This window comes from Pelobates fuscus, chromosome 5 (genome assembly GCF_036172605.1).
Source record: "Pelobates fuscus isolate aPelFus1 chromosome 5, aPelFus1.pri, whole genome shotgun sequence".
Lineage (NCBI taxonomy): Eukaryota > Metazoa > Chordata > Amphibia > Anura > Pelobatidae > Pelobates > Pelobates fuscus.
The window spans coordinates 185,809,669-185,836,497 of NC_086321.1; the positions used below are offsets into that span (position 1 = coordinate 185,809,669).

Consider the following 26,829-nt stretch of genomic DNA (forward strand, 5'->3'; position numbering starts at 1 on the left):
AGGTCAGTAAACCTATCTGATTATTACTGCAATTTAATATTTTTGGCTAAGTTTCTAAAATAATTTAATATATTTGGATAAACATTTCAAATGCTTTTTTTTTTTTGAAATATTAATTTTAAAATAAAATCAAATATTAAAGTATATTTCAAAATGGTAAATCAATTTAAAAATGTATCCAAAAACATCAAATCATTTGAAAAGCTATTTTTATCCAAAAATAATAAATAGAGGCCTATATTAACAGTTCATATCAGCACAATCTGAATTTGAAAGCAAAGAGTGGAGATCAAGTAGGTTCCAGGTGCATTGCCATCTCTATTAATAGAGTATGTTCAAAGTACATTATGGTTCTTAATGATAAGAGATGTTTGCATTTTTATCCTAAATATTATAAATAGAGATGTGCATTATATATTCAAATATATTTAGACATCCCTATAGATTAATGTGACGTGGAATTGTCTAATAGCAAAAATAGGCCTGCCACAAGGTAATACCATGGATATTCGCAGACTAGGGGTGCTGATTGCTTACCCCATAGCACATAAAAATCATCTGTTGCATCACTCCCTACATAGTTTCAAACTACCTCTGGAAACAACAGGAGGTTGCCAGGAGAACGTTACCTATCTGACTGCATAATGGTGGAATAGAAAGTCTGGAGGTTTTTGGTTTTTTTTAAGCGTTTGAGTTAAGTCTTTGTTTCAGTGAAAGGTCATCAGGTCATCTTAATGCTACACTATACAACAACATTTTTTTAATAAGCCCACGTGTATCAAACAGTGTTAATGTTGTACAACCTACATGGACAAAGCGATTGTCACAACACATTTCACCTTGCTGAAATTACAAAAAAAAATGACATTGATTTATCAAGTATAGTCATGTACACTCTCTGATAATTGGTAATACTTACATTGTTTATGTTTAATGCATATAATTGCTATTTGTGCTAGTAATAGTCTAAATGCACTTAAATTGTGGATACTATTTTCTATCACTTATGGCCTTCTAGATTATGAGTTCTTTTACTTTGTGAATACAAAATTAATTGTATGACATAATTATGTTAAACTCATAAGAACAATAAAATAAAAGTGCTTTCTTACACAAGCAAGAATATGCTTTTATGAATATCACAAAAAGGCCATATCATATGTTGTTTTACTGCTATATAGATTATTTAATCTTCAATACCAAATTGTAAGATTGTAAAAAAAAGTTGTTGAAAATAATTTGAAACTTAGAACTTTCAAAGATCAATTAACACTAACAAAGTTAGCTTAGGGATGCTGCTCTCAGATAGAGCCTGCCTTTCCTCCCTCATTCCCCTTTCAGGCATTACTTTACCTTAGGTTGAATTCAAACAGGAGAGACAGGGAAGGTTTCCTTGATAACACACATGCCGTGCAAAGACTTTTTATCTTTGTCTTGCCCTTCAGTCAGTTCACACCAAGGTCTCAAAAATGTTTCTTTCTTATTTGTGCCATTACAAATAGAACCTATACCATTTACTTATCAGACGGATCCCACCCATAACGGCAGTTCAGAATCAAAATGCTGGCAAGTTCTCTCTGCATGAGAGACACAAAAACTCCAGACAATTGTTTTGGCCTTCTTAGGGACTCATCAGCGACATCTGGATTAGTCTTTAAGCTTAAGGAGAGTCCAAGCTAGTTCATTGCGACATATACAGATAATATGAGAACTCTGAGAATGGCAAAAGTTTAGAGAACTATTTTTATGGTTGAATGATGGGTTACCATTCTGCATTACATAATTTTTGTCCTGGTCACAAAAGGTTACTGATCAATGATATATAGACTGCTCAAACTATATGATCTCTAATATTAAAGGTGTCCCGCTGTTTGGAACACCAGACAACGGTTTCCTGAAGGAATGGAGCTAAGGGCACTAAAATCATGTTGTTACATGCCCCTCTGATGAGCTGATCTGATGAAACGCACGCATCTGGGGCTCTTGGTGTTCCTCCAGAGTCTCGTGTTCAGGACATGGAGACACTTGTTATTTCTTGTTTACTGAGGAACATCCACCTTCATGTAGTATTGAAAGTAGATTATTCAGTAACACCCAGCTTAATTTCTTATAGCATTTTTTATTCATTTCATTACTTTTACTATATGATTAGGTTGGGGAAGGTGGGGTATCCCATTTTTAGCAACTTTCTAAAGGGTGCAAAGTTACAGTATCACTAACTATATAAGTGGGGTGCCCTTGAAGGGACAATAGGGCTTTGCACTATATGGTCATCCTCCCTCTCCCACTAGATTTATGTTACCAGATACGATCTGTTACATTATTTTCCATTTTGCTACTGTTATAATGTGATTTTTATGGTAGTAATTGGCAGAAATTTATTATTTTCATATTTTGATACTACTATCTTCACAGATTGTGTTTGTACTGTTTTGGCACTGGATACAAAATATAATCCTTATTGGGATATAACTGTCACGATTCGGGAACCTAACACGCTAACAGGTCACAGAATGGGTACTGGATCGGGAATGGGTTCTGGCACAGCAGCAACAGCTTCTTGAACGGCAGGTTGCAAGTGGGCAGTACGAGCCAGTATGGTTTGTAAAGCCTGGGCAAACTGATCCATACGGTGGTCTTAACCATCCATTTTAGCCTCCTGATTCACTAACAGCTGTGGAATGTCAGCAGGTTCCATGGTGGCCCTGTTGTAATGTCACGATTCGGGAACCTAACACGCTAACAGGTCACAGAAAGTAAAGGGTGCAATACCGGTCCTTAGAATGGCCGGGTTAAGCACACTAAGAATAGTCAGGAGACAAGCTAAGTAAAGGGAGCCAGAAAACAGGAGAACGAAAAACAAGCCGAGGTCAAAGGAATGGAGAATACAGGAAAATCTGAATAATAAGCCAAATAATCGGTAACCAGAGAGAAACACGAGCAGACTGCAATACAGGTATCACAAGACCACAACAGGGCACTGAGAGACAGGAAAGGTAAGTATATAAATCCTGTGGTTAATTCTGATTGGATAACTTCCAATCAGAATTAGCAATCTCACGTGGGAGATATTTACACCTCCCATTGTGATTATGGTACTGTGGCTTTAATGCCGGGTCATGTGACTGACCCCGGCGTTCACATAAATGTGCGGGCTCCCAGCGTGCAGCGTTATACATGCTGCTGCTGGGAGGCGAGGAGGAGGACGTGAGCGGCGCATAGAGCTAAAAGGACGCTGCTCGCCGACAGGTAGGGGAAGGACTCAGGGTGAGTGCTGCAAGTGGATTGCAGCCTCCCCTTACAGCTGCCCGCGGAGCCCTAACATAACCCCTCCCTCGAGGACCGCCCGGAGGGCGGGAAGCCGAAGGCTTCAAAGGAAACCGCGCATGAAAGGAGCGGATCAAAGAGGGCGCGTCTAAATCAGAGACAGAAACCCAAGATCGCTCCTCAGGGCCGTAACCCTTCCAATCCACCAGATACTGCTACTGACCTCGAGAGAAACAAGAAACAAGGAGAGCAGCTACTTCGTACACGTCACTGGAGACCGCGCGGAGGGAAGCAGGACGCCTGAGAGGTCCAGAGAACCAATTACAGAGCAAGGGCTTCAAAAGGGAGGTGTGAAAGGTGTTAGGTATACGCATGGAAGGAGGCAAGGCCAGTGAGTAGGACATGGGATTTACCCTACGCAACACCTTATAGGGGCCAAGGAACCTGGGCGCGAACTTCATCGAGGGAACCCTGAGGCGGAGATTCTTAGAGGACAACCAAACCCTATCACCCGGGGCATAAGAAGGAGCCGCACACCTACGACGATCAGCAAATCTTTTCTGAGCAGCAGCCGCACGAGAGAGAGCAGCATGGACCTGATCACACATCCTCCGTAAGGAGGTGAGGTGCTCGTCCAAAGCGGGCATTCCCTTGTCGGAGAACACACCGGGAAGGACAGAGGGTTGGAACCCATAAGCTACCATAAAAGGACTTAAGCCAGTGGACGAATGAGTCATGGTATTCCTGGCGAATTCAGCCCAGGGAAGGAGATGAGACCAGTTGTCCTGGTGTGCATTCGTGAAGCAGCATAAATATAACTCCACAGATTGATTTGCCCGTTCGGCAGCCCCATTAGATTGTGGATGATAGGAGAAAGTGAACGACAAGGAGACCCCCATCTCAGCACAAAAGCCCCTCCAAAACCAAGAGACAAACTGAGGACCCCTGTCGGATACGATATCCTGTGGTATACCATGCAAGCGGAACACCTCTTTGGCAAACACCTGAGCCAACTGAACCGCAGAAGGTAGTTTTTTAAGTGGAATAAAGTGTGCCATTTTAGAGAACCTATCAGTTACAGTCCAAATTACTGTCTGTCCATCAGATGAAGGAAGATCCACAATAAAGTCCCAGTGGGTCCATGGTTTCTTGGGTACAGATAGGGGCATTAGGAGTCCCGGGGGTTTAACATTAGGGGACTTACACTGTGTGCAAACACGACAAGCCTGCACATAATCCACCACGTCTTGTTTAAGTGAGGGTCACCAAAACTGTTGAAGGAGACCCTTGTATGTTTTGGTAACCCCTGGATGACCAGCAGTTTTGGCGGTGTGAAATAAAGCTAACAGCTTCTTTCTGACTTTCTCTTTCACGTATAATCTACCAACAGGTGTCTCAAAGGGTGCTTGGGATTGGTATGTCTTGATACCATCAAGGAAAAGAGACGAAACAACCAAACGGGTAGCAGCTATTATCTTAGATGTAGGCACAATGGGTTCAGGAGCGGGGGCAATCGACTCCAAAGGTTTGTATTGTCGGGAGATAGCATCAGCTTTGACATTATGGTATCCAGGCCTATATGTGATAATGTACTGAAAGCGTGAAAGAAATAAAGACCCTCTGGCCTGATGAGAGGACAACCTTTTAGCATCAGTTATATAGGAGAGATTCTTATGATCAGTTATAATTAGGATTTTGTGTCTAGCTCCCTCTAATAAATACCTCCATTCCTTAAAAGCCATCACAATAGCCAATAGTTCTCTGTTCCCGATGTCGTAATTCTTTTCAGAATCAGACAGCCTTTTAGAAAAGTAACAACAGGGATGGAGGGGTTCGGCATGCGATCGTCTTTGTGATAACACCGCTCCTACACCTGATTCAGAAGCGTCTACTTCCATAACAAAGGGAAGGGAAGGGAAGGATCAGGATGGTGTAGCACAGGGGCAGTGGCAAATGCCTTTTTGAGAGTCTCGAAGGCCTCAACGGCTTCAGGAGTCCAAACCCTGGGGTGCAAACCTTTTTTTGTCAGTTTTGTGATCGGAGAAATAATTGATGAAAAGTTTTTAATAAACCTCCGATAGTAATTGTCAAACTCTATAAACCGCTGTATTGCCTTGAGTCCTTGGGGAAGAGGCCAAGACAGTATGGCTTCTAATTTAGAAGGATCCATGCTGAATCCCTGTTCAGAAATGACATACCCTAGGAATTGTACAGATTTTTGGTTGAATAAACATTTTTCTAACTTGCAATAAAGACCGGTCTGCAACAATCTCTTAAGCACCATACTCACATGAGTATGGTGTGACTTCAAATCAGGAGAATATACGAGTATGTCATCAAGATAGACTATGGCACAGATATGCAGTAGATCTCTAAGGACATCATTTATGAGGTCCTGAAACACAGCAGGAGCATTACATAGTCCAAAAGGCATGACTAGATACTCGTAATGTCCACTGCGTGTATTGAATGCTGTTTTCCATTCATCATTCTCTTTTATACGAACCAGGTTATAAGCCCCCCTAAGGTCTAGTTTAGTATAATATCTAGAACCTTTAACATGATCAAACAACTCAGTGATGAGAGGGATAGGATAAGCGTTTTTAACCGTTATATTGTACAGACCCCTATAGTCTATACATGGCCTCAAATCGCCCTCTTTCTTGGTAACAAAAAATAAACCAGCACCAGCAAGAGAGGAGGACCTTCTGATAAAACCTTTACGTAAGGATTCCCGTATGTACTCCTCCATGACCTGATTTTCTTTCTCAGAAAGCGGGTAGACCTGGTAACAGGTTTATGGCACAATCATAATCACAGTGTGGAGGTAGCTTATCAGCCTCCCTCTTTTCAAAAACCAATGCGAGGTCTGCATACACAGAAGGGACAGAAACAGAAAGCGGTTAAGTAAACAAGCAGAACGCACACAGGCCATACAGTCTCATTGACAAGATTCCCCCCAGGAGAGTATATCTAAACAACAATCCCCAATCAAGTACTGGGTTGTGTTTAACTAACCCGGGAAAACCCAGAACGATGTGAGCTGTAGGGGAGTCAATTATTTGGAAGGTTAACCTTTCTCTATGCAAGGCACCCACGGTCATAACCATTTCTTGGGTTTCATGGATCGCCAGGGTTTTTTTAAGTGGTCTACCAACTATGGCCTCAACAGCCAAGGGTGTGGCCTTTTGAATCAGAGTCAAGGCTGCGGTTTTAGCAAAGTTCTCATCCATAAGGTTGTCTGCAGCACCTGAATCGATCAAGGCTTTGGTTGTTATAGTGGTTTGATTGACCAAAAGAGTAAACGTAATAAACGGTCTAGAGATGGACACATGAGAGGAAAAGGTTATAACACCCGAGGCCGACCCCTCTCTAGGCCTTAGGTGCTGAAGTTTCCCTGCAGATTAGGGCAGGTTCTTCGGAGATGCCCCCTCTTTCCACAATAAAGGCATAACCCCTCCCTTCTGCGATATGCTCTTTCAGCTTCAGTTAACCCTATAGCACCCAATTGCATGGGTTCGGGAGATGGTTGACTAGGAGGAGGTAATGCTAGTAAGGGAGCAGGGGGACCTTGCAGGCGTTGCAGGATTTCAGTCCTTCATGGCGTAGTGTGTTACCAATTGTTTTCTTGGTGACTTTGGTCCCAGTTTTGGTGTAGTTCTAGACTGATTCCTCACTGTTCTCATGATCATTGAAACTCCACAAGGTGAGATCTTGAATGGAACACCAGACTGAGGAAGACTGACAGTTATTTTTTGTTTCTTCCATTTGCGAATAATCGCACCAACTGTTGTCACCTTCTCACCAAGTTGCTTGGCACATTCCAGCCTTGTGTAGGTCTACAATCTTGTCCCTGACATCCTTGGACAGCTCTTTGGTCTTGGCCATGGTGGAGAGTTTTGAATCTGATTGATTGATTTCTTCTGTGGACAGGTGTCTTTTATACAGGTAACGAGCTTAGATTTGGAGCACTTCCTTTAATAATAATAATAATAATAATATAATAATAAAGTATTTAACCATGAAGGGTACATTCAGATTACTCTGGTTTCCATGTATATCCTGGGGATGTTACCTTAGCCCAACATCCAGGGGTTAAGAGAGTGCTCCTAATCTTAGCTCGGTTTCTGTACAAAAGGCACCTGGAAGCCAGAAATCGTGCTGATTGATAGGGGATTAAATACTTATTTCGTTCATTGACATGCAAATAATATATAACTTTTTTTTTTGTTATTCTTTCTCTCACTGTTAAAAAACACCTACCATTAAAATTATAGACTGATGAATGCTTTGTCAGTGGACAAACATTCAAAATCAGCAGGGGATCAAATACTTTTTTTCCCCTCACTGTATATATTTTACTGCATTTAGTGAACATACATGATTCTGTATGAAAATGTACTTTATCTCTCAGTGCAATGCCCTTCATATGTTTAACAATTTTGCACTATTTGGATGATTATTTTCCCTGAATTTTGCAACACAATTTATCAGGATTTGGGAAATATGCCCCAATATAATCTTTTGATATATACTTTGGCTATATGTATCACTTAAAATGTCTCACACATTTATTTATTATCATAATAAAGATTGGTTAATCCCTCTCATGAATAGCTAAGTCTTTTTATTTTATATTCCCTTTTAAATGCCATTTATAAGGTTAAGTTTCAAGGGTTTAGTAGACTTTAGTAGACTTTTTTTATTGGATACTTTTTTGGACACTAAATCCCAGTGTTGCTCTGACTACAACCATTCTTTATAGCAAACTTATTGTGAACATTTTAAGTGCACACTCATGGGAAACAGTTTGTCCCTATCAAAGAAAGGATCAATGTCACTGACTATCTGCATGGTAATAAATGGCTGGCCGTGCAGGTGTAAACAAGACCATGCATCCAGTGTGCGGTGGACTCATCTTTCTGTAGCTTTCATGGTGGATTTACCTCTTTCTCAGGGTAATACAGTTATTTTCATGATTGTTGATCGATTCAGTAAAATGGCACATTTTGTACCTGTACCCAAGTTACTGTTCGTTGCTGACCTAGTTAAGATGTTGGTTTATGAAGTATTTCGGTTACATGGCATTCCTCATTCAGTTACATGGCATTCCTATAGTCTCTGATAGAGGATTACAAGTTGTTTCTAAGTTCTGGAGGGAGTTTGGGGATTGTTTTTTTTTTATCTGCCTATCACTTACAAACCAATTGAGCTTTTGAACTTCCAGTCCTTGGAACAGTATCTACAGACATTGTTTGTAATTTTTATTTTATTGTTCTTTCTTCAGTTTCAATTTTACATTCTCTTGAGATACAATACAATACAGCATTGATTCACTCATAAAATTTTACATTATTATCTCATTATGTTACTCATCCTTTAGAATGATCTCATTCGTAAGACAAGTTCATGGTATCCCAGGAGTAAAGACAATAAATTATAAACAAACTATAAATAAACAAACCAAAATAAACATAAAAATAAATAAATAAATAAACTTATTCCAGGCTGTATATCAATATGATTTCACTCTTCTATCAATCTAATTTTCAGCTTTAATTAACTTAATAGTAAAAAAAAAAAAATCCTAGTTTGTATATCGCCAGTCTCCCTTGAAGATCTCTGACCACAAAAAGAGGGAGAAAAAGAGAAAAAAAGAAAGAAAAAGAAGAGCAAAAAACTCATACCAAGTCCTATCTCGGCTGTGGTGCTTATAAGATCCTTCTGAATACTGTATTAATCATATCTATCCTTTTGCATTTCAATTTGTTCCAGATTACTAAATTACAATACCTTTTTATATTTTAGATTCACACAACCCTTAGTGGGTGTACACCCTCCCCATTGTAGTCAATGGCGTATATTCAAAGCAGGGACCTATTACCAGTGGGGTAGTTTTAGGGATCTGTATGTGGACCCATTCTCTTCAATATTTGTATTAGTTATATTGCAGAAGGTTTTGATGGTAAGGTATGTCTTTGTTGCTGATTATACAAAGATTGCAACATGTTTTATGTTCCAGGAGCAATAAGCCAACTGACAAAAGTGTGAGGTAAACTAGAAAAATTGCCAGAGCTGTGGCAACAGACATTTAATGTGAATAAGTGCAGGATATTGCATTTTTTGGGAAAAAAAAGGGCAGAGTATAGAATGTTTGATACAGTCCTAACCTAAACATCTGAGGAAATGGATTTAGGGGTAATTATTTCAGATGACTTAAAGGTAGGAAGACAATGTAATAGAGCAGCAGGAAATGCTAGAATAATGCATGGTTGCATAGGGAGAGGTATTAGCAGTAGAAAGAGGTGCTCATGCCATTGTACAGAGCACTGGTGAGGCTTCACTTGGAGTATCGTACTCAGTACAGGAGACCGTATCTCCAGAAGAATATTGATACTTTTGAGAAAGCTCAGAGAAGGCCTACTAAACTGGGTCATGGATTACAGGGTAAAACTTACAAGGAAAGGTTAAAGGATATTAACATATATAGCTTGGAGGAAAGACAAGATAGGGGGATATGATAGAAACATTTAAATACATAAAGGTAATCAACACAGTAAAGGAGAAATGTATATTTAAAAGGAGAAAAACTACCACAACAAGAAGACATAGTCTTAAATTAGAGGGGCAAAGGTTTAAAATATCAAAATGCATTACTTTACTGAGAGGGTAGTGGATGCATGGAATAGCCTTACAGCTGACGTAATAGAGGTTAACACAGTGAGGGTATTTAAGCATGAGTGAAATAGGCATAATAATATCCTAGATATAAGATAAGGCCAGGGACTAATTCAACTATTTAGAAAATCGGGCAGACTAGATTGGCCAAACGGTTCTTATCTTACATAGTTACATAGTTACATAGTTAGATAGCTGAAAAGAGACTTGCGTCCATCAAGTTCAGCCTTCCTCACACCTGTTTTTTGCTGTTGATCCAAAAGGCAAAAAAAAAAAACCCCAGTTTGAAGCACAATTTTGCAACAAGCTAGGACAAAAAATTCCTTCTTGACCCCAGAATGGCAGTCAGATTTATCCTTGAATCAAGCAGTCATTACCCTACATTGAAAGATTATATCCTTGAATATTCTGTCTTTGCAAGTATGCATCTAGTAGCTGTTTGAACATCTGTATGGACTCTGATAAAACCACTTCTTCAGGCAGAGAATTCCACATCCTGATTGTTCTTACAGTAAAGAAACATTTCCTTTGCCTTAGACGAAATCTTCTTTCTTCCAGTCTAAACGCATGGCCTCGTGTCCTATGTAAAATCCGGTTTGTGAATAGATTTCAACACAATGGTTTGTATTGGCCACGAATATATTTGTATAATGTTATCATATCCCCTCTCAGGCGACGTTTTTCTAAACTAAATAGGTTTAAATTTGTTAACCTTTCTTCATAGCTGATATGTTCCATTCCTTTTATTAATTTTGTAGCCCGCCTCTGCACTTTTTCTAGTGCCATGATATCCTTCTTTAGAACAGGTGCCCAAAATTGCACAGCATATTCAATATGTGGTCTTACCAGTGATTTATAGAGAGGCAAAATGATATTCTCGTCCCGAGAATGAATGCCCTTTTTCATGCATGACAATACCTTACTGGCCTTGGCCACTGCTGATTGACATTGTACATTGTTGCATAGTTTGTTGTCTATAACAATTCCCAAGTCCTTTTCGTGTGTTGTTATCCCTAATTCACTTCCATTAAGGGTATACGTTGCTTGTGTATTCTTTACGCCGAAGTGCATAACTTTGCATTTTTCAACATTAAATTTCATCTGCCATTTGAGTGCCCAGTCCTCCAGTCTATCTAAATCCTTCTGCAGCAAAGTAATATCTTGCTCACATTGTATTATTTTACAAAGTTTTGTGTCATCTGCAAACACTGAAACATGACTTTCAATGCTGTCTTCAAGATCATTTATAAAAATGTTAAATAGAAGGGGTCCCAGAACAGACCCCTGAGGGACACCACTTGCCACCTCTGTCCAGCTTGAAAATTTACCATTAACGACAACTCTTTGTATTCTGTTTTTAAGCCAATGTTCTACCCAAGAACAAGCATTTTCATCGAGACCGATTTCCTTGAGTTTGAACACTAATCTTTTGTGTGGAACTGTATCAAATGCCTTGGCAAAATCCAAATAGATCACATCCACTGCAACACCCTGATCTATACTTCTACTTACTTCTTCGTAGAACGCAATCAAGTTAGTTTGACATGACCTGTGCTTCATAAAACCGAGCTGATTTTTGCTGATAACCATATTCTTCTCAAGGAATTCTTGAATATTATCCCTTAATAACCTTTCAAATATTTTACCAGCCACAGAAGTTAAGCTCACAGGTCTATAATTTCCAGGCAAGGATTTTGAACCCTTTTTGAATATAGGAACCACATCTGCCTTCCTCCAATCCTCCGGAACACTTCCTGAAAGAAAAGAATCTTGAAAGATTAAAAACAGAGGTTCACTTATTTCTACACTTAGTTCCTTAAGTACACGTGGATGGATACCGTCAGGCCCTGGAGCTTTGTTTATATTAACTTTCTTTAGTTGCTGCAGCACATTGTCTTGAGTTAACCAATTACAATTATTCTGCAAGTTTTTAGTAGCAATCATTTGCACATCTATTGCCATGGGTTCTTCTTTAATATATACGGAGGAGAAATAGTTATTTAGAATTCCTGCCTTTTCTTGGTCTTCATTAACTAACACCCCCGTTTCAGTTTTAAGTGTACCTATACTTTCATTTTTGTTTTTTTTGGAATTTATGTACTTAAAAAATGCTTTGTGGTTGGTTTTGCTCTCTTTAGCTATCATTTTTTCATTTTGAAGTTTAGCAAGTTTAATTGCCTTTTTGCACACATTATTTGCTTTCTTATATCTTTTATAAGATGCATCTGATTTGTCTGATTTAAATGCTTTAAATGCCCTTTTCTTATTTTTAATCTCTTGTTTTACCTCTCTACTAAGCCACATTGGTTTTAATTTGTTTCTTTTATACTTTTTTCCCAATGGTACATACTGAGAAATTTACCTTTCTAATATTTGTTGGAAGATGATCCATTTATCCTCAGTGTTCTTTTCACTAAAGAGTTTATGCCAGTCAATATATTGTAAAGCTTCCTTATCTTATTGAAATTGGCCTTTTTAAAATTATATGTTTTAGTATACCCCATGTGCTTTTGTTTTTTTGAGTTTATTTCAAAGGACACTATATTGTGATCACTATTTCCCAAGTGCTCACCTACTTGAATGTTGGTCAAAAGATCAACGTTGTTTGTTAAAACCAGGTCCAGACAAGCGTCCATTCTAGTTGGTGCTTGTACAAGTTGTGACATGAAGTTGTCATTTAACAAGTTTAAAAACCTAATTCCCTTTGCTGAGCTACTAGTCCCTATGTCCCAATTTATGTCTGGGTAATTAAAATCTCCAATAATTAAAGTGTTACCAAGATTTGCAGCTTTCTCAATTTGCTCAAACAGCTGTTGTTCCTCGTCAATATTAACATTAGGTGGTTTATAACATATCCCAACCAATAGTTGGTTTCCCTTCTTTTCCCCCAAGCAGATATTTACCCATAAAGCTTCCACATTTTCCTCATCGCATTCAATTTGCTTAAGATTTGGCTTTAAATCATGGTTGACATACAAACATACCCCACCACCCTTCTTGTTTTTCCTATCCTTCCTAAATAATGTGTACCCATTTAAGTTAACTGCCCAGTCATGTGTCTCATCCCACCATGTTTCAGTTATGCCTATTATATCATATTGTTTAGTGTATGCTAATGCCTCTAGTTCCCCCATTTTGTTATTTAGGCTCCTTGCATTAGTAAGCATACATTTAATATCATGCGTTTAATATCTGCCGTCACATTCTATGTTTCTATGTTTATGTCATGGTTTCTGTATAACTGAGAATGTGTGTTTGTCTATTCTTAGCTGGTTGTTCGACTTTGGTGACCCCCATGATTTGCTCTCAACCTGGCTTGCATTCATGTCAGGCTGACCTGCCTATTCCTTGGCCGTACCTAACCCAATTTCTGGAATATTTGTCACTGCCCTTTTAACCCACCCACTAGTGTTTTGCCTTTATGGAATGCGGTATGTTAGTGCTTATTTACACATTTTGACATCATACATCAAGTGCTGAGGGTCTCAAAAAGTCACTTTGGGACAGTTTCAGAGATTTGACTAATTCATAACATCAACAGTTAATTGTTTCTCACCAAACTAACATATGAATTCATTACAAAATAATAAACAGCACGGCTATATGACATGTAGTCTTATATTTCCAGACTAAACTGTTCCAGTTTCTTTTAAGTCGTCTGATATTGGCCTTAATATTCTGATTAATGTTAGCATCTCAATTATAATAAGCAATATTTTTCCAAAATAAATAGTAAACAAACTAAAAAGCATAACTGTGCAGATTGTGGTGAGTGTAACACATGGTGTATTACTCATGGCATGCATTGTTACATAAACTGGAAAAAATAAGGAACTTGTTTCCCCTCCCCTCCCAATTGTCTTACTCAATCAAATGTCAGTAGTAATAAAAACGGTTTGGCATCAGCTACATAGAGAACAACCTGATCAGGTCACCCTACCATGTCTGGAATCACCAGCTATCTGAGTAAGTTATTCTACTTCTTTATACTAGCCATAGGCTTGCCATATTGCTGTCTTAATCAGGGGCACATGTATGTATCGGCTGTATGGAGTAAAACATCACCCTCTAACAAATATAAAGCCTAATCAACAAAATTACATACATCATTTTCTCAAGATTACAACATCATTGTGGCAACTCGAGTCACATGGAGAGAGGAAGGTAAAAACCAGTTAAGAATATAAAGATGTCTAAATGTTAAGGTGGATTTATAGTATTTTGCTGTCCAAGCAATTTTAGTTTAGAGTTAGTGTGATCCACACATAAGCAAATAACTGTTTTGAACATCTTCTTGCGCTCTATAGAATCTGAGTATTTTTTGGTTTGTTTGATTTTATTTCTGCTTCTTTATTTTTTGCCAGAGAATATATGCTTTCAGAATTGCACCTGCTGTTGTAACCCCTTTAGCAGCCAAGCTATTTATGCTTATTCATTCACATAAAAAAATATGCATTTAAAAAGATGCTGTTGAAATGGCACATTTCAAATACATAATTTTATTTGAAAGAGACGGTGTATCTAGAAGAGTGCTTTGTCATTGCAACATTGTTAAAAAATAGTGCAGCTTAAAATGATGCCTGTAGTTCTAAAATGTGGCTTTCAGAGTCTTTGGGGTTAGTGTGGGGGGTGTTTAGATTAGGGTTTAGGGACACACAGTAACTCATTTAGACATCCAACCCTTAGCTCCCTAACTCTAGTTGTCCCTTAGCTCAATGGGGTTCCCGCAAGCAATGGGTACAGCTGTAACAATGCTCTTTATTTTTCAAGGAGCTGTAATGTTTCCACTCTATCCTCAATCCTACCCTCATCTAAAATAATTATGCCTTTCAGCAGCATATTGATGGGTACCAATGAGTGCATTTAGCATTATAGAATGTTTAACATTAAAGGGACAATATGTAATCATTATGGTGCTTGGAGTGTTTATTGAAATAAGTTTCTTGCCTAGTTTAATACATTATCTACATAGGACATTCAAAAATAGAGTCATTTGTCATTTCAAGTTTCCTCTATAGGGAATCCAAATTTTGGAGATATTGTTTTATATTTTCTGTATCTTCTCTTTCAGCGATTTACAGCATTTTCTTCAGTCTAATACCGACAGGTAAAGCATCATTCTAAATCAAGTTGAACATTTACTTGTTTTTTTAACATTCTAAAGTTTTACTCCAATCATCATAAGCATTACAACCAGCTGTAGTGGTTATGATGATAAAAGTACTTTTGCACTTTGATGGGGCAAATCATTTGGCAACAGTTTGCCCTCTTACCTGGGGCCTCTGAAAGCAGGCTAACAACGTCTGGCTTCTGCAGAGCTGCAGAAGTTGGATGCCAATCTTGCTGCTCATTCATTGGCTTAGAGCGACAGCTGGCCATCTCAGCCAATATTTGAGCATCTGTGCATATACATGCACATAATTAATATTATACACAGAATTGACATTATGAACAGAATTGATAATAATGATACCCCAATCACGCTGCCTTAGGTAGAGTTACACCTTTGTCAGCAAAGGGATTCCGCATGTGCAGTATTGCACATATGATAAAACTTTGCGCATACAGATTCCAGGCACCATGACCACTTCAAATCTTCTGGGTTATTCACATTTAGATTCACTGATGAACAAAATCCAGCAAATATTACTGAATTCTGAGTGCAATGGCAATTCTCATTTACTAAAGCCAAATATAGTGAGAATTCGGTCGTACCTAGCAAATCTGCAGGATTCTCCGAGATGCATTCCTTGTCAGGGGTTAATATCAGTTGTTTCACATACAAACTCTATACAAAGTATATGAGCCTCTCCATGTGTCTCATCCCCCCAGCCCCTCCATGTGTCATTGCCTCTGTCCCAGCCCCCAATGTGTGTTAGTCCCTGTGTCCCAGCTCCTCGATGTGTGTCATTCTCTCCCCACTACTGTAAAGTAAGTAGTGTCTGTTTCTGTGTGTGTGCACGTGATGTACTGTGTGTTTTTGTATATGTAAATGACGCATTGTGTGTTTTTGTCTGTGTGTGTGTAAGGGATGTATATTATGTGTGTGCAAGGATGCATTGTGTGTGTGTGTGTGTGTGTGTGTGTGTGTAGGGATGCAGTGGGTGTCTAGGTATGCAGTATGTGTGTATGTGTAGGGATGCAGTGTGTGCTTGACAGCTGAATAGTATGTATTTGCAAACATAAATGTTGTATTTAAATAAAGAATTACAATGAAAGTAAAAAGTAAAAAAAAAAAAAAAAAACAGTAGTTGAGAATGGTCTAAACCTTAGACTATCAGTTAGACTGTGCCAGATATTTGAGTGATGGTGTTCGTCAGTTGGGTGTAAAAGGAACATTTCATTAACTCCACACTCCCCAGAACTAATGGTGAATGCCTCATAGAAGTTGCAAGCATGCTTGGCTACAGCGTGCCTGCCTTCCCCCTTTAGCTGCACTGGAGCAAAAGGGAGGGCTTGCAAAGACTGCAGCTTTTGCAAGACGTTTTATTTGAGTTAATAAAAATGAGTTTTCACTATTGGTGAGCATTGCAACACTTTAACATACGCAAATCTAGAAATTCTTCCCAGAACAAAATTTTACTTTGATTGCTCATTTGATTTGTTGTGAAATATGTAGTTCTTCCTTTTTTATACCCTGCTATGTCTTAACAGGAACAGAATGTCATAGATTTTGAAATGCCTGAATACTGACATGATCAAAACCAAATTTAATATAAACCTTTTTGCATAAAAGTAAGATTTACAGATAGATAAATAATATGTAGGATTTCCCAAAAATCAGACTCAATTTGGTATTGCCAAAGAGACATGAGCCAGAGAACCTGTAATCTCACTGTCAAACCGAGAGAGTTCACAGATTCACCTATCTATCTTTCTCTTCTATGTCATTTACATTGCATATACCCAGTGCTGTATTTAGCCCAAGGCAAACTAGGCATTTGCTTTGGGCGGCACTATCCAGGAGGAGGATAAATGCCGACCCCAAACGCCCACTCGGACGTCCCCAGTGTTCCCCTCTCCTGTTATAGGGTATGTCCAAGAGCTGGCCGGATGGCCACCTGTTCACATCAGAGGCGACAAGGGAGCTTCTTGCTCTTCTTGCTCTTCTCCTTCGCAGGCCCTTTGCGAATGCCGCAGAAGTAGGAATAACATAATATTTCAGTTCCCGGCATCAGTAGACGACCTGCAAGGCACAAAGAAGCAGAGTAGGAAGAACACAGCTCCCTCACGGCCTCTGATGCGAACACAACCGTTCGCCTCACAGCAGCCCCACTGGACCCCAGGGACAAATCCACTCCAAATTTCCCAAAGGTAGGGAGGCTGTGTGGACAAGTTAAAATAATAATATTTGTGAGTGTGTGTGTGTGTGAGAGAATGTGTTTGTGTGTATGTGTAAGTGTGTCTGTGAATGTGTGTGTGTCTATGAGTGTATGTATGTGTGTCCGTGAGTGTATGTGTGTCCTTGAGGGTATCTGTGTGTGTGTCTATCAAATAAGTGAGAGTCTTTGTCATTGAGTTTGTGTGTTACTATCAGTGTGTGTCTGTCAATGAGTGTCTGTTAGTGTTTGTTTGTGTGTCAGTGAGTGTGTGTGTGTGTGTCTGTCAATGAATGAGTTTGTGTAAGTGAATGTGTGTGTGTCAAATCAGTGAGAGTCTCTGTCTGTTAGTGACGTCTGTGTGTTTGTTATTGAGTGTGTGTATAACTGTCAGTATGTATCTGCCAGTGTGTGTCTGTCAAAGTGTGTATGTCAGTGAGTGTATTTGTATCTGAGAGTGTGTGTTTCAGTGTGTGTCTGTCAGTGAATGTGTGTGTTTGTTTAAACAGTGTGTGAGATAATGACTGTATGTATGGGTTAGTGAGAGTGTGTGTGTGCTTAAAAGGATTAGGTGCGAAGAGGTGGAGTTTTAAGAGAAATAGGTTGAGCTTTAAGAGGTGGAGCCTAAAGATAAAGGGGTGGGTCTTAATCAGGAAGAGGTGCAGCCTTGACAGGAAGGAATCAGGTAAATTTACATTAGGTGGGTGCCCAGATTTACACATGCCTAGGGCAGCACAAAGCCAAAATATGCCACTGCATATACAGTAAGGTAAAAAAGTATTTTGATCTTTCTCGATGAATAAGATTCTACAGATTCTACAAATAGTGCCCTGCAGGTTTACAGATAAAGCCCTGCTATGAGGCTTGTGATATCAGAGGGTTATAGTGAGAACGTTTGCCCACTGACAAAGAAATGATCAGTCTATAATTTTAATGGGAAGTGTATTTTTTTATTTGTATTTTTATTTTTTTAAATATTTTTGCAGTGCATATGAGTAGTTCAAACAGGCCCGAGGTACCCCAACGACAATCCTCAGGCTTTGCAGAACATTAGATAAGGCACAGTTTTTATATTATGAACAGGAGATAAACAGGGTAGTAGAATTCCTAGGTAGGTCTATCTAGCTGAAAATCATGATACAGGCATACATATAGGTGAGTTTGGCTAGGAGACTTGCTAGGTTAGGTAATATACACAAAGATCAGAAAATAATACAAGACTGTGTCGGTGTTAAACATGCTAGACTCAGATGAAAGGCAGTCGTCCTATATAGATTGCTACACAGTAACATGTATAAGTAAGTTGGTTAGTCAGGACATCTGTCTATTAGGTATTACAGGAGGTGCTATATTCATGCTTGAATTAGGCTGGCGGGCAGGCTATAGCATTAAGATTTTTATCTGTTGTAGATCACATTTAATCTGAGCAATTATTTGTATTTTCTAGCGATAAAGCACAAGAGTTACAGGCACTTATGAATGCGTCTGACTGACTACCAGCTGTGTGGTTGGGCCAGAGTCGTGCCTTACTCAGTCCCCATTGCTCAGCCGATGCCAGCTTTGTAGGCTTGATGAGTGCGCTGGGAGTAATGGCAGGGAGGACTTCTCAGCAGGGTTCCGTCTCCGATGAGCCGTGGGGGTATTCCCCACCCATGTCTCAGTTTCGGGTTTGACTGTGCACGCATGTGGAGGTTTGCTGCTGGATGGCCGTGAAAGGGCCGGCTTCTCGGAACCTGCTGGGGGCTCCTCAGTGCCATCCCGGTCCAGTGCATGTCGCGGTGCTGATAGTGGATGTTTGCCGCATAGCTGCTGGTGTCAGGCTTGTCTGCAGTAGTCTACCAGGTTCTACCCCTGGGTGCAAGGTGGTTCTGCTGGCATGAGTGCTGGTTCTTCTGAGACTTTGTGTGGGGTCTTGTTGGGAAGCTTGGCTCAGTTCTCTTTGATGTAGCCTTGCATAGGTGGGCAACTGCTGCCAGGTGCAGTCGTGCTGATTTGCACGCTGAATGTAGATGGGGCTGTTTGCAGCGCCTTTTTCTGGTTCGCATTGTGCAGTGAGGAGTGTGTCTGGGGCCGTGGCACATGTACAGCATCCCTGATGAGTGCTTCTCAGGGGGATGTATGAGGGCTTGCTGTTCCCTACGCTCCATTTTCTACCAGAAGGCCACGAACACGGCCTCCAGCTGTTTCAGCATGTCCAGCCCTTTTGTTGTACCGGGGGACCCGGTGTCGAGTGCTGCCATTTGGGGTCTAGTGAGTTGCTGCTCGGGGTGCCCTCTCACTGCCCGGGACGGTCCTCCTGGAACCGGGATGACCCCCACTGGTCCATAGGGGGGGGTACGTGGGCCCTTATGTAAGAATGTGTCCAATGATAGCAGTGGGAGAGCGGTCGTATCCCCCGCGCCGACCATATGTGTAGGCCACGGCCGTTGCTCCGGTGAGTCCTACTTGCAATGTTGCTTTTTTGGTGTCTGCGTGTGCCCCTCTCAGTTGGTGGCCCAGTGACGTTGACTGGAGGCTGTTTATGTTTAATATTCAGCAGTATTTGCCCAGGTCAGCAGGAGCTGCTTTACCCTGCGTCCTCTCAGCACGGCGGTCAGGCCCCGCCCAATGGTAGGTTTATTTTAACAGTGAAAGACTGAATAACAAAACAAAGAAATCCAGAAAAATGCATGTCAAAAAATAAGTATTTGATCCCCTATCATTGAGCGAGATTTCTGGCTTCCAGGTGTCTTATACAGGTAACAAGCTGAGATTAGGAACACTCTCTTAAAGGGAGTGCTCCAAATCTCAGCTTGTTACCTGTATAAAACACACCTGTGCACAGAAGCAATCAATCAGATTCCAAAACCTTCACCATAGCCAAGACCAAAGAGCTGTCCAAGGATGCCAGGGACAAGATTGTAGACCTACACAAGGCTGGAATGGGCTACAAGACCATCGCCAAGCAGCTTGGTGAGAAGGTGACAACAGTTGGTGCTTTTATTCGCAAATTGAAGAAACACAAAATAACTGTCAGTCTCCCTTGGTCTGGTGCTCCATGCAAGATCTCACCTTGTGTAGTTTCAATGATCATGAGAACAGTGAGGAATAAGCCCAGAACTACACGGGATGATCTTGTTAATGATCTCAAGGCAGCTGGGACCATAGTCACCAAGAAAACAATTGGCAACACACTAAGCCATGAAGGACTGAATTCCTGCAGCGCCTGCAAGGTCCCCCTGCTCAAGAAAGCACATGTAAAGGCCCATCTGAATGTTTGCAAATGAACATCTGAATGATTCAAAATGAATCGAGCTCTTTGGCATCAACTCAACTTTCCGTGTTTGGAGGTGGAGGAATGTTACCTATGACCCCAAGAACACCATACCCACCATCAAACATGGAGGTGGGAACATTATGCTTTGGGGGTGTTTTTATGCTAAAGGGACACTGTCTTCTTTTTCTTCTGACACTGTCTTCTCTCCTCCTTGGCTCCATCACCTTTCTGCTACTTTCTGCTTATTGTGCTCCCCTATTCTGCTCCTTTCTCTTTCTGATCCCTTTCTGCTGCTTGCAGACCCTTTCTGCTCCTTCTCCTACTTTACCTTTGTGCTCCTTCTGATTCTTTCTGCTCATTTACCTTTGTGCTCATTCTGTCCCTTTCTGCTCTTTGCAGACCCTTCCTTCTCCTTGCAGACCCTTCCTACTCCTTGCTGCCCATTGCAGACCCTTCCTGCTCAGTTCTGTTCCTTCTACTTCACCTTTGTGCTCCTTCTGTCCCTTCCTGCTCCTTGCTGCCATATTCAGCCTTTCTGCTCCTTCTACTTTACCTTTGTGTTGCTTTACCTTCCAGCTCCTTGCTTACCCTTCCTGTAGGCTGTCTCCCCGTCCCATCCCTCACTTACCTTATCTACTTCGATGATCTGTAGGCTATCTCTGCCCCCCGTATGCCTCACTTCCCCGATCTGTAGGCTATCTCTGCCCCCCGTATGCCTCACTTCCCCGATCTGTAGGGTATCTCTGCCCCCCGTATGCCTCACTTCCCCGATCTGTAGGGTATCTCTGCCCCCCATATGCCTCACTTCCCCGATCTGTAGGCTATCTCTGCCCCCCATATGCCTCACTTCCCCGATCTGTAGGCCATCTCTGCCCCCCGTATGCCTCACTTCCCCGATCTGTAGGCCATCTCTGCTCCCCGTATGCCTCACTTCCCCGATCTGTAGGCCATCTCTGCCCCCCGTATGCCTCACTTCCCCGATCTGTAGGCTATCTCTGCCCCCCGTATGCCTCACTTCCCCGATCTGTAGGCTATCTCTGCCTCCCATATGCCTCACTTCCCTGATCTCTAGGCTGTCTCTGCTGGCTGTATGTGTTGCTCCCCTGCAGATTCAGTCAGAGAGAAGCAGGGATAAGATGCAGCTTTCTATCCCTGTCTCTCTTCCTACACAGGTATTGCATTGTATTTTCAATCTCACACGAAAATTAGCAGAACAGCCAAGGCAACAAAGGAGTGGCTCAAGAAGAACAGATTAAGGTCCTGGAGTGTCCTAGCCAGTCTCCAGACCTTAATCCCATAAAAAAATCTGTGAGTGGAGCTGAAGTTTCGAGTTGTCAAATGTCAGCCTTAAAACCTTAATGATTTGGAGAGGCTCTGTAAAGAGGAGTAGGACAAAATCCCTCCTGAGATGTGTTCAAACCCGGTGGCCAACTACAAGAAACGTCTGACCTCTGTGATTTCAAATAAGGGTTTGCCACCAAGTACTAAGTCGAAGGGGTCAAATACTTATTTCGCTCATTGACATGCAAATCAATTTATAACTTTTTTGACGTGTGTTTTTCTGGATTTTTTTTTTTTACTATTCTCATTGTTAAAATACACCTACCATTAAAATGATATACTGATCATTTCTTTGTCAGTGGGCAAACGTACAAAATCAGCAAGGGATCAAATACTTTTTCCCCCTCAGTGTACCCTCTAGTATCACAAGCCTCATAGCAGGGCTTTATCTGTAGACCTGCAGTGCACTATTGTAGAATCTGTAGAATCTTATTCATGCTCATTGCTTACCTGTGCCTGTGAATGCCTCCGGCTTTCTCAATTCCAGAATTCCTGACCAGGTTGACATTATGGGTGGCCTTGGGGGTTGAACGGTAGCCATAGCAACCCTGCATGCCGTGCGTGTGTCCTTAAAGTTATAGGATACTGCAAATACTTACCATTTCATAATAAAGGTGATGTAAAAATTAAGGGACAGTTCTGCTGTTCCTTCCCATTAACTCCCCCTTGTGTAATTTGGCAAATTTGGCTATCATATTTTCTAGGGAGGGTATAAGACTTCCTAAATAGTTTCTGATCTTGGCAACCAATTTATTTAGATTTTGGCGAAAGTTATTTTCTCAACTAGCCAGCTAGCCGTCTCCTATGCTTGTCATCTTCTCAGAGCTGCTGAGTACACTAATCAGTCCTTAGAACAGTTGTTCAATGCTTTGTTTCTCAATGCCAGGAAAATTGGACTAACTTACTTGCCTTGGCTGGGTTCGGCAAAACAATGCAACTCACAAGGCCTTTGGTTACCATCCCGCTGTACAGAGAGCATCCTTTCATGAGCAATGAATACCTGCTCTGGACCAGTATTTAAGTAACTTAAAGATCATCCTGAAAGAACTACTGCATCTCAGAAGTTGCAAGCAGAAAAGTATTGCCATGCAGCTCCCATGTAGTAGTCAGAGGAGAGGGTCTTGTTATCCACAAAGAACATTTGACTCTGTGTTAAGATAAAAATTGACTCTTCACTTCATTGGTCCCGACTCCCTTCAAAATCCTTTCTTAGAATAAACCCAATCTCTTCACTTCCAAAATCTACATACCTAATGTCTTTCACATTTCCCTATTGAAGCCTCTGCCTTGTAACAGGTATACCTCTATGTGAAGTATCCTTTATTGGTTGAAGAGGATGAGGTGCAGCGCTTCCCCGATCCCCAATTTTCCAGGTGATGGTTGCAATACCTTGTGCATTGGGAAGGATATGGACCCAAGAGTGTGTCTTGGTAAATGTTTTTGAACTCAATGCCCCCTATTTGGTCTGTGGTTTCATTCCTATGGTTGCACAAGCTCAGGCAGTAGCTGAGAGGCAGCCTTAAAGTTGAAAGTCCCTACAGTGTTTTCGATTCCTGGAGAATTCCTGATTCAGAGAAGGCAAACAATGCATTTACAAAGAGAAAAGTCCTGCGCTCACTCCCATCACTCCTGGGCAGCAGCAATGACTATAGTACACATCAGCTGATACATATAGTAAAAGCCAAAGAAAAAAAGTTACCTGCGCTCTCTCCTTAATCCCTATGTATATTTAAACAAATGGAGGTCATTTAGTTACTCCAATGGCCATTGGGGGAATACCCGCCTGCCAACGTCAAGGCAGACCCACCCTAGACGGGTCATACTCTGATCCTTCACCATGCTTCCTTGATCTTCTGGCAAAAATATCTCTAATGAGACAGAAAGGGGTATTTTTATATACACCCCTATATACTTATTAACCCTTAATAGGGAACACATGGGATGGGCGGCAGCATTGTAACCTAGCTGTGTGATACAAAAAGTAAATACAAATACAAAAAGAAGAGTCCTGCGCTCACTCCCATCACTCCTAGGCAGCAGCAATGACTACAGTACACATCAGCTAATACATATAGTAAAAACCAAAGAAAAAAAAGTTACCGGCGCTCTCTCCTTAATCCCTATTTATATTTAAACAAATGGAGGTCATTTAGTTACTCCAATGGCCACTGGAGGGAATGTCAGGCTGCCAACGTCAAGGCAGACCCCCCTAGACGGGTCCTACTCTGACCCTTCACCTTGCTTCCTTGAGCTTTTGGCAAAAATATCTCTAATGAGACAGAAAGGGGTATTTTTTATATATACCCCTATATATTTGTTAACCTTTAATAGGAAACACATGGGATGGGCGGCAGCATTGTAACCTAGCTGTGTGATACAAAAAGTAAATACAAATATAAAAAGAAAAGTCCTGTGCTCACTCCCATCACTCCTAGGCGGCAGCAATGACTACAGTACACATAAGCTAATACATATAGTAAAAACCAAAGGAAAAAAGTTACCTCTCCTTACATGTGTGACATGTCATGATTCCCTTTTATTCCAGAAGTTTGGTCCTTAAGGGGTTAAAGCGGCACTGTCATGCCGAACTTACCTGTCCTCAATCTCTTCCTCTTCTCCCCCTCTCTCATGATCTGTTATTCTTTTCTTCCTATCTTCTTTAGTTTTCTTTAAAATCATAAGACAAAGTAGGGACTCTTTGCCTTATGGAGGTTCCCTCCGCTTGACCAGCTCTGACCAGCGGAGGAGCAAAGTGTGCTTCATTTCCGCTGGTCAGAGCAATTTTCCCATAATCCTTACCTTTCCTCTGTGTTCCCGCGATGCTTCCTGTCATTTTAGATGAAACTGCCGAATTGCGTTCTAACTGAATGAGAAAGGTATGTTCGTTTGTTTTAGAACGCAATTCGGCACTTTGTTCGGATCGGAATTTCATTCGAATGAATGAAACTCCGATCCTATTAATTGCTGTGGCTGCATCTTGCATCCGCTTAGTAGATAACTCCCTAATTCCCACGGTATCAGGGAGCTGTCTACTAAAAGGCTGAAAGACCTAAACTGGTCTTTCAGCCACATCAACTAACACTAAGTAAAAATGACTTAGTATTAGTAAATAATATGCCCCTACTTGCTATACCGCGAGTAGGGGCATGTCTAGTAAGCAGTGAGCAGCCTGTGGCTGCTCACTGTAAAAAAACCAAAAAAACCTATGGGCCCCCACCCCTAAATGACGGGTGGGGGCCCTAAAGTAGAATAAGGGAGGGAGACCTATTGTTTCCCCCCCCCCGGCCCCCACCCCTGAGCGGTGGGTGGGGGCCATAAAGATAATGAGGGGGGGGACCTACTGTCCTCCCCGCCGGCCCCCACCCCTGCGCGGTGGGTGGGGGCCATAAATTACAATGGGGGGGACTCACTGTCCTCGGTGGGTGGGGGCCATAATGCTAATGAGGGGGGGGACCTACTGTCCTCCCCCCCCCCCCGGCCCCCAACCCTGGGCGGCGGGTGGGGGCCATAATGGTAATAAGGGGGGGGGACCTACTGTTTGTTTTTTTGTGCTCAGGTTTTTTATTTAATTTTTATTTCGACGGGTATGATGGTTCTTTATTTGGCCTTTTTTGGGGCTGAAAAATGAAGATTTTAGAAAAAAGAAGACGTTGAATGGTAAGTTTCATTTTACTTTACAGGTTAGCAATTTTATTCCCCCCTCACTATTTTTTAGGGTGAGGGGGGTAGGTAGGGGCATTTTTATTTGGGTGGGGGGTGGGTGACTAGGGGCACCCCACCCGCCGCCCCACCCGCCGCCCAGGGGTGGGGGCGGGGGGAGGACAGTAGGTTCCCCCATTATCATTATGGCCCCCATCCGCCGCCCAGGGGAGGGGGTCCGGGGGGGAGGACAGTAGGTCCCCCCCCTATTACCATTATGGCCCCCACCCGCCGCCCAGGGGTGGGGGCCGGGGGGGGAGGACAGTAAGTCGTCCCCCCCTTATTACCATTATGGCCCCCACCCGCCGCCCAGAGGTGGGGGCCGGGGGGGGAGGACAGTAGGTCCCCCCCATTACCATTATGGCCCTAACCCGCCGTCCAGGGGTGGGGGCCAGGGGGGGAGGACAGTAGGTCCCCCCTCATTACCATTATGGCCCCCACCCGCCGCCCAGGGGTGGGGGCCGGGGGGGAAGACAGTAGGTCCCCCCCCTTATTACCATTTTTTTAGTGGACATGCCCCTACTCGCAGTATAGCAATTAGGGGCATTGGGGAGATTTTAATCTCCCTTATGCTATTATGGGGGTCATATTGACCCCCATAGAGTAAGGGGGAGGACCTGGGGGGGCCTATGAAGTGGTGGGGAGCACAGCTCCCTGCCGCTTCTGTCTTTACATATTACAAGAAGGGAGCTGCACGCTGGTAGCTCCCTCCTTGTAATAAACCGAACGAGCAAACGAACACTGATATTCAGTGTTTGTTTGTTCGTTTGATTATTTATATTCATTCATTCATCTGTCTGATGAATGAATGAATAGGTGAAATTCCCGTTCACATGTCCAGGTGTTTCACTGGGCATGTGCGGGAATTTCACAGTCTATCTAGTGTGGGCAGATGACGTGTCCCACAGGGACTTCACCTACCCACACAAAGATGGCGGCGCCCTGAATATAGATCGGGGCAGAAAATAAAGAATAAAAAATAGGTCATATGGGGGGCTTAGGGGCATTTGGGGGTGACTAGGGGGTCGATTGGATGTAGTGGAGGCGGGAGGGAGGTTAAAAAAAAAAACGGGATTCGGCATGACAGTGCCGCTTTAAACAACAAGCACGTTTTCTAGACATTTCTAGACATCCAGCAGGGTGTTGACCTTCCGTTATATATATACTAGACACAACAGCCTATATTATTAAAAAATTGGGTAGATTGAAATCCTCTTTCTACAATACTTACATTCTGCAGCCAGAGGAAGAGCTCAGGAAAGCACTCAA

The 26,829-nt window shown here is 41.7% G+C and overlaps 1 protein-coding gene across 3 annotated transcripts in view; it reads left to right on the top strand.

Annotated features, from left to right (window-relative positions):
- Positions 1 to 13,844: 13,844 nt before the first annotated feature.
- LOC134612697 (Fc receptor-like A) overlaps positions 13,845 to 26,829 on the top strand; it is a 61,172-nt gene continuing 48,187 nt past the window's right edge. For all 3 annotated transcript variants that reach the window (XM_063457122.1, XM_063457121.1, XM_063457123.1), the window contains exons 1-2: positions 13,845 to 13,911; positions 15,017 to 15,052. In XM_063457122.1, the coding sequence (XP_063313192.1) occupies positions 13,887 to 13,911; positions 15,017 to 15,052 (61 nt within the window). In that variant the 5' untranslated portion in view covers positions 13,845 to 13,886. The remainder of the gene's footprint in view (positions 13,912 to 15,016; positions 15,053 to 26,829) is intronic.